The 8,484-nt window shown below is 51.2% G+C and overlaps 1 protein-coding gene across 1 annotated transcript; it reads left to right on the top strand.

Annotated features, from left to right (window-relative positions):
• Positions 1 to 689: 689 nt before the first annotated feature.
• CDK3 (cyclin dependent kinase 3) lies at positions 690 to 6,402 on the top strand. The gene is made up of 8 exons (XM_052808919.1): positions 690 to 925; positions 1,154 to 1,330; positions 2,298 to 2,375; positions 2,738 to 2,858; positions 3,396 to 3,566; positions 3,995 to 4,096; positions 4,901 to 5,104; positions 5,504 to 6,402. Exons 2-8 carry the CDS (start codon positions 1,203 to 1,205, stop codon positions 5,627 to 5,629), a joined length of 930 nt encoding a protein of 309 aa, XP_052664879.1. The 5' UTR covers positions 690 to 925; positions 1,154 to 1,202; the 3' UTR covers positions 5,630 to 6,402.
• Positions 6,403 to 8,484: the final 2,082 nt, after the last annotated feature.

Below are 8,484 nucleotides of genomic sequence, written 5' to 3' on the forward strand. Positions count from 1 at the left end.
GAGTTGGGAATATCCAAGATACCAGGACTGGGAATATCCAAAATACCAGGTTCCTACAAGTCTTATGAAAAAAACCCCCACAAACCCAACCAGCCAGGAAGAGAAGAACAAATTTAGCAACGACCCCAGATGGAAATGTGAGTGGAAACTCAACCTTCGCAAGCCACCAGAGAACCCACACAGGAGTTTGCTGTGGCCATGTGGATCCCCCTTCAGCCACAGAGCAACCATGCTTTGTTTTTTTCAAAAACTGCCAAAATCAGGATCAACTGAAAAAAGATTTTGAGCTGGTGGCTCAGCAATGGGCTTTATCAGTCCTTTTTAGATCACCTAAAAGTTGGGGTCTGCACTGTGGACCCACGCAGCCAGTCAGCTGCCATGTCCTGCTGTGCCCACCCAGAGACATGGAGCCCCCAAGCCCTCCAGAAGACAGTTCCTGTGGCCATGATGGCCTTTCCTGGTGCCACGATGCACACTCTTTTTTTAATCTTGTCTTCTGTCAGCTGTCAAGTCAATGATTAATCCCACCCGCCAAGGACATCTTCCAAAAGGCTGACCAAGCAGCGCAGCTCTCGGTGGGGAGGTTCAAGGGACAATTGCGCAAGACAAAAAACTAAACCAAAAAAACCCCAAACAAACAAACAAAAAACCACCACCACCACTCCCCCCACCCCTCCCCCCCCAAAAAAAGACATTTCTGCTGTGTGTTTGACCTGAGCGTGTCCCAAGGAACCCTAATTACACACTGCATCCCCTTGATGCCAGGCACTGCACAAACAGTGGCCCTGTACAGTTCCCGCTGCCTTTCCCGCAGGCCCAAAGCATCTCTTCACATCCATTTTGCTCAATTTTTGTTTTAGCCAGCGCACCACACAACCTGGGTCACAAGCAACCAGTCCTGAGTAGTTGGTGCACAGCACGTTTGGTAATTAGGGTCTGTCCAAAGACCCCCCCAGACACTCCCCACACCCCCAGACACCCACCAGTGTGCCCAGGCAGCCCTGTCCTCCTGCTCCAGTTCAAGGCAGGTCCCTATGCTGGGGGAGAAGCAAGGGGGGACCCAGACCCCTAAAGCAGCTCAGGGGACACACAGGGAGAGCAAAGACCTGCACGTTTTGGCGGGGGGTCCCTTCTTTTTTTTTTTTTACCTCAGAAAGCAGTGCCAGCCGCCCCTGCTGCCATCGCAAGGCTGAGGCAGCACCATGGATGCCTTCCAGGAGGTGTTTCAGAAGGTGGAGAAGATCGGGGAGGGCACTTATGGCGTTGTGTACAAGGCTCGCAACAAGCGCACGGGGCAGCTGGTGGCCCTCAAGAAGATCCGCTTGGACTCGTGAGTGGGGCAGAGCCCAGGTCCTGGGGCTGCCATGGCCTGGCCCAGCCCAGCACCCAGCCGGCCCGCCATGGTGCCAGGCCGGCTGCCTCCTCAGCGCAGTGGGATTAGGGTGCCAAGGCGAGAGGGGGGCAAGGAAGGTGAATGGCTCCTCTGGGGCCGGCAGTGCCATCTGTGGGGAGATGGCCGCCAGCTGAGCCCAGCAGTGCCCCAGCCCTGCCATGGGAGTGAGCAGGAGGGCCCTGAGCCGAGCCCAGTGTCCAAAACGGTGTGAGAGGCTCAAAAAAGCCTGACATGAGGGAAAACAATGTCTCTATCGGCTCATGCAAGCAGCTAGGGCCTGACCCAGCACTACCTGGCCCTGGCTCTATGGTGCAGGGCAGGGGCAAGTAGCCACCATTTTGGGAGGTGGCCTCTCCCTCAGGGCTCAGCCTCCCAGCAAGGTGAGCTTCAACCCCTCCGGGGGGTGGGGGGGACTGAGCAGATAAAAGCTTATTACTGTTCCCCCGGGGCGGCCCTGGGCTGTCTCCACGGTGAGGGGTGTCAGTGTGGACCGGGGGCCATGGTGGTGGGACTGCACCCCATGGTGGCCCCTTAGGACAGTGGAGGTGGCTGCCTGAAGGGCAAAGAGCTTTCATCTCCCCCCCCCCCGAAAAGCGAGGCTTTGACATTTAAACCGTTGTTGCTTCTCCAAATGTGCCCTCAGGTGCTCCCAAACAAGCTCTGCTCCAGAGCTTGCACTGCCTAAGTCACCCCCTCCCTCTCCTTCCCCACAGCTCCATTTCCCCCTGCCTAGCCCCAGCCCACCCCACACACGGCTCCATCCCAAACTCAGGGTGCTCAGTGTTAGAGACCTTCCCCTGGGCAGGCGATGGGGTACAATGGAAGGGAGAAGGGACACAGGACCCTGATGGGCTGTGGGATCCCACTGGGGGACATGGTGCCATACAGCCCATCTCTGCCACAGGGAGACGGAGGGCGTCCCCAGCACTGCGATCCGAGAAATCTCACTGCTGAAGGAGCTGAAGCACCCCAACATAGTCAGGTAAGACATGGATTAACCCTCCCCACCAGCTCATTGATGAGCTCCTGCTCAGGGAGCAAGAGGGGTTTTCCTGTCCTTCCCTGACTGCGCAGACAGGAGCAAAATAAACAGAAAAACACAGGAATCACTTGCACTTCCCTGGTTCTCGGCAATAGCTCACAGCACTGCCACTTCACTCAAGCAACACAAGCTGGTCCAAGCCACTGCTGCCCCATACTAGATGCTGCTTTTATAGCTGCCTCTCTGCTCCAAGGGACTCACAGAACAGAGGCATCTGTGGGAGGAGGGATGTTTGGGTATTTGCAAAGATTTGGAGAAGGTGCTGAAAGGTACTGAAGGGAGCACTTGCACTTCTTTTACAGGCTTCTGGATGTCATACACAGCCAGAAGAAGCTCTATCTGGTGTTTGAGTATCTGAGTCAGGACCTGAAGAAATACATGGACTCATCCAGAACTGGAGAGCTTCCTTTAAGCTTGGTCAAGGTACAGCGTGAAAGGAGTGCTAACAGGCACAGCAGAGAGCATGTGTCCTTGCTGCCTTCTGCTGGGCAGAGCCAGCACTGAGCTGCTCTTACCCAGACTGCATCTAGAAGAGATTCATCCTTGGCTAGAGGCATTCAACCTCTCAGATCTCAAACATTTCAGCTGGGAAAAACCTCGTGGCACTATTGCTCAGTGCATTTATTTCTCAGCTGTTTCCAGGCTCTCCAGCCCATCTTGCTGCAGAACAAACTGCTGTTAAGAGGACAACTGAGGGATCTATTGCTAATTGCCTTCGTACAGAGTAATAGATAGGTGGAAGGGACTGCCACTGCTTGGTTTGGAGTCTCTCTGTCCCCATGTAGGGTGGGAACAGTTTGTGTGCATCTGAGTAGTGGCCGGCAAGCCTGGTGTTGCATTATAGCAAGGTCTTTTTTTTCCCATTCAGGTCTAAAAATTATTAAAAGTGTATTGGTTCACACAATCCAGCCTTCAAAGTGGTTTCATCGTGGCCTTGTCTGAAATCTCCTCTCTCCTTAGAACTACCTTTTCCAGCTGCTGCAGGGTGTGAGCTTCTGCCACTCGCACAGAGTCATCCACAGGGACTTGAAGCCACAGAACTTGCTCATTAACGAAGCAGGAGCAATCAAGCTGGCTGATTTTGGACTGGCAAGAGCTTTCGGAGTCCCCCTGCGCACATACACTCATGAGGTATTGTTGAGGCTCCCTGCCACCCGAGAGTGGGGTACACAATCCATAGTGGGTGAACAGCAGCATCACAAGTTACACAGCCATAACAGAGGCACAGCTGTGCCCAGGCATGTGCTCTTAACATAACCCGCAGCTAAGGGGTTACCTCATGTCCCCACAAAATGTGCTGACTGCTTCTACCCTAGCCTGTCTGCAAGCTGTGTTCCCACCGTCTCTGCATAGGGTATATTTATTTGTTCCAGAGTGTCCTGTTGAAGAATGATCTGTTAATCCCAGCCTTGCTGTCACTAAGGTGTCTGTTAATTCAGCATGGTTTTGGCACACTCTGATTTGTACAGTTACTGCATTACAGCGGAGAAGACAGGATCCCATGCCTCTAGTTTCACCCAGGGAAACTAGACAAAGCTTGTTTGTTTGTTCCTTACCAGGTGGTGACTCTGTGGTACCGAGCCCCTGAAATACTGCTGGGATGCAAATACTACTCAACTGCTGTGGATATCTGGAGCATCGGCTGCATCTTTGCAGAAATGGTAGAATGGGTTTAAATAGCCTCTTTAATGAGCAGGGGAATGCAGCTGCAATGGGAAGTGGGGAAGGAGGAACAAGACACAGAACATCTGTGATACCGTGATCCTACTCTGTGCTGCAGTGTGTTTCATGGGAAGTCCAACCTGAGGGTTAGCTGACCCTTAGCTGCGGGCTCAGAAGGAAATTGCCACCAGCAGTGGCCTGACAGGAGGCAAAGAAGCCTCTGTAGTCCAGCTGCAGTCCCAGGTACATGGGAATGTGATGCCTCTCCTTGCAGAAGGGGTAACTTCAGTCTTGTTGCTGCAGCATTTTGATCCTGGAAGGAGATGACTCTCTTGCAGATGTCCCCACAGTGGGCTGCAGAGAACTAGCACTCTCAGAGCATGGCAGAGCAGATCTCCTAGGGGGTCCATACTCCACTCTGAAGCGCTCTAGTTATCCCTGCAGCGTAATACCACTATCCCTAGCTCCCAAAGCCCCTGAACTGCAGAGCAGCAGAGCCTGCATGAGTAGTGGGGAGGGGGCTAGTCTGCCAGAGTAGGTGTTAGGAAACTGGAGACAAGGAGGGATAAGGGACTGGCTGAAAGAGGGACAGCCTCAGGGGAGCATGGATCCATGGAGAGGAGCTGGAGACAAGCAGTCAGACAACCGTGACTTTCCCAACCACTGCCTGGCAGAATCGCTGCATTGTAACTGCCCTGGTCTGTGCAGTTGTTTGCATCTGCTGGGTCAAAGGGTTGCTTGCAGTAGGAAATAGGGCACACAGCTGATGGAAATGTGGGAACTGGCTTTTTTTTTTCCCCCAGGTGACCAGAAAGGCCCTGTTTCCAGGGGACTCTGAGATCGATCAGCTCTTCCAGATCTTTCGCACCCTGGGCACTCCCACCGAAGCGACCTGGCCTGGGGTGACCCAGATGCCTGACTACAAGGGGGACTTTCCCCGGTGGGCTAGGAAGGAGATGAAGGAAATTGTTCCCAACTTAGATCGAGATGGTAGAGACTTATTGGTGGTGAGTGAGGGCTCAGAACAATACCCAGGGACAGACAGGACCTTTTCAAAGAGGGCAAAGAACAGGGTTATTTGGGAGTGATCTACCTGGAAGTGTATTAGCTGATCTGGCTCTAATGTTAATCTCTGCCATTGCAGAAACACCGCATCATCGAATAGGGCTCAGTCCTGGCTCTGAAGCAGGACTGTCATTGCAGGTGCCTCTAGGAAACCACCACACTCCGGGTCAAGAAACCCTTCTAGCATAATCCCCCCAGTAACTTCAGCTGTGGGTTACTCCTGAAGCCCAGAGAGGGGGAAAAGGCAGGACCAACATCTGCATCTGGGCCCAGCCACATGCAGGGGCAATCAGTCATCTGAGTTTTAAAATCCTAAAACTGCTGGGTTTTTCTCTTGGCAGCAATTGCTCCTGTATGATCCCAGCAGGCGCATCTCAGCCAAGGCAGCCCTCAATCACAAGTACTTCTTCTGGAGAAGCCCTCGGAACCCTGAAGAGCAACGTGTGCTGCAGAGACACTGCAGATGAGAAGACACAGCTCTCCTCGTGCACTTGCACCTCTGGGTAGCACTGCAGATCTAATTTTGGGGACTTAGCAAGGGGCTGGCTGGGACCCAGGTTCTCACTTCTCCTGAGGAGCCTGGAGGGGGACATTCTTGCATTTAGAGACTCTCAGCCTGTTGCTGGGGGAAAGTTTGTCTAGGTTACAGCCAGTAGAGCTGTTTTGAAGAGGTCATGTGCAAAACGGTGGGGTGTATTTATCAGCATAAAACGCTGAAATGTAGATAAGAGCGAGCATCTTTCAGAAGGTTGTCCTTGCATTAGTCAGCGAGCTGAAGTGACACACAGTGATTGTCTCTCCAGCATTGGAGCACCCCCAGTTCTGTCGATGGCAGTTTCTGACACCAGGGTGTGCTGGAGCTCCACTTTAGGTAGGGGAGCGCTTCTCTGCTCAGCCCTTTGCTGCTGTTATCAAAGATTGGGCTTGTCAGCCCTAGACAACTTGTTTAATCTGAGCTATTTAACAGAGCTGACATTCTGCTGTTTCACAAGCTGACGAGCACTATCAGGTGTCTTAATTTGTGCCTTAGGTGGGATCAAGAAGCCAAAAGATCCAGTCAGCATAAAGCACTTGTTGCATGTGGCTGGAAAAAGTAACAGCTAGAACACTGGCTTTCCATCATCAGTCCAGATGTACTGCTATTTCCTTTGCTTTATTGTCCTGGAAATGTTTTTGCTGTTCAAACGTTTGGAGTATTCTCACTAATTTTTGGTGTGGTTTTGACATCTTCATTTTTTTCTTTCAGTGCAGAAAAAAATAAAGGCTTCTCATTTGTTCAGAAACCTCAGTGTTTATTGTTTGGCGTGGCCCATCAGGCTAGTGACGCAGGACAGTCTGGCAGGTCCTTTTTTCCACAGAGCTCTTTTCCCTTCATCGTCTCCTGCACTCTTTCTTTTATCTTTTCCAGCTCAAATCCTTGGCAGGTGCAGAAATATACTCTCAATTCTGTTGTGGAACAAGGGGCTGATGGTTCTGCAGCCCAGTGCTGCCTCGGTATGGCAAGTTGGGCTTTCTTTCCATCAAAGGTTGCCACAAACCAGTTCAGAGTTATGTTCTGCTTATTTAAATACTCAAAAGAGATATTTTTAACTTAGGGAAGCCAAACTTCTGCACTTCTGTTTTTCACACACGTGCAGACACGTGCTCTCCTAATAACAGTGATCCTAAGAAGTGATCTCAGCACAACTTGACAGCTCTCCAAAGCTATCAAATTCCTAGAGTTTCATGACAGATCAACAATGCAGTAGTGAGGTGGCTGCACATCTTGGCTGTAGCACAAACCTCCCTCCTCACCTACTAGATACCAGAGAATTTGCACAGGGGAGAGAAACCTTTAGGTGCCTCCTGAAAAAGTCCCTCTCAACACAAGACCTGCCTGCCTAAAGCCAAGCTGTTGTTCTTTGGCTTCCTCCATCACTCATTCCTTCTTCCCACCCAACAAAAGGCAGCAGGTGACTCTGCTTAATTCCTGACATCAGAAAGACCTTTGTCATCCTTACTGTAGCAGCCGTACCTCCTGACAGACCACCGACAGCAAAATCCTGGGCCCTGTTGCTCACCTCCCTCTGGGCCCTGCCACGCCACCTGGCTGTACTTCCCCTGCAGGTGTAGAAGCCCCAGCCAGGACCTGGGGAGCTCACTCACCTCTGCAATTTGCACAGATTAGGTTTTTTAGGGCAGGTGGGAGCTGCTTTGCTTTTGAAGCTGTTGTTCGGAGTCATGCTGGAGTGGCTGCCTGGAAAAAGCTGACCTGCTTGTGTTCGGGAGGAATGGTTTTCTGACTGAGCAGGCAGCTGGGCTCATGCAGCAGCCTTGAGAGCCCTGTGGCAGGAAAATTGAAGCCCTGCTGTACTCCTGCAGCATCTCATGGCCTCTGTATGATAACACCCAGCTCACAGGGGCACGTTTGCAAGACGTGGATGAATTCTGCTATGGAATCATTTCCCTGCCTTTGCATACGTTTTGAAGTCAATTCATTTAGTACAGACAATGCTCCGTTGTTTGGTCTACTCAAACAAATGCTTGTGTTGTACCAGACAAGCTGTTTGCAGAAGAGGTGTTTGTTGGTTGTTTTTTTTTTTTTTAAAAAGATCTGCATTAAAGAAATAAATACCAAGGACATTCATCCAGACCAGAAACATAAATAAAAATATTACAGCTTATCTAGCCTGACAAAATGAAGCAATAGGCTGAATTTCAAACATTTATGACCCAACCCCACTGCCAGCAAAGGGAACCAACAACAGCTGTGTCAGAATAACCACTCTGGGAAAGCCACAATGCAGCACCATCACCCTGTGCCAGAGAAGGGAGGAAAAGCACTACCTGACTCCTCCTGAGCAACTCACAACCCTGCCAGACAGTTGGGCTCTGGGGAAGCCGCAGGGCTGTGTGGTGCTTCCTATGGACACATTAGGAGGACATGATACGAGCTGCTTTCTGCACATGAGGACCACTTCATAGTAAAGAAAAGTCTTTTTAGTGGGTTTTTTCCAGAAACAAAAGGCAGGCCAGCCTTCAAGGGAGACTGCTCAGCCCAGCTAGACTGCTCAGCTGCCTAATTTCTTAACGCCTTCACCCAGCCCGAGGTAAATACCGCCCACCACGCAGTTAGGGAGCATTTTATCCAAAATTATTAACTGACTGCCTAATTAGCAGAACTCCAAGTCCCTTAGTTACAGAGCATTCCCCCAGACTATTTAATCAACGCTTCAGGAAAGAGTCACCATGTGAATATCGTGCTGCTTTACAAACAAGCATGGTTTTCTCTCATTTGCAAAGGGGAGCAGCCGGGAGGAGGGTAGCCCTAGAGCCCAGCACC

Source organism: Harpia harpyja, chromosome 14, assembly GCF_026419915.1.
Source record: "Harpia harpyja isolate bHarHar1 chromosome 14, bHarHar1 primary haplotype, whole genome shotgun sequence".
NCBI lineage: Eukaryota > Metazoa > Chordata > Aves > Accipitriformes > Accipitridae > Harpia > Harpia harpyja.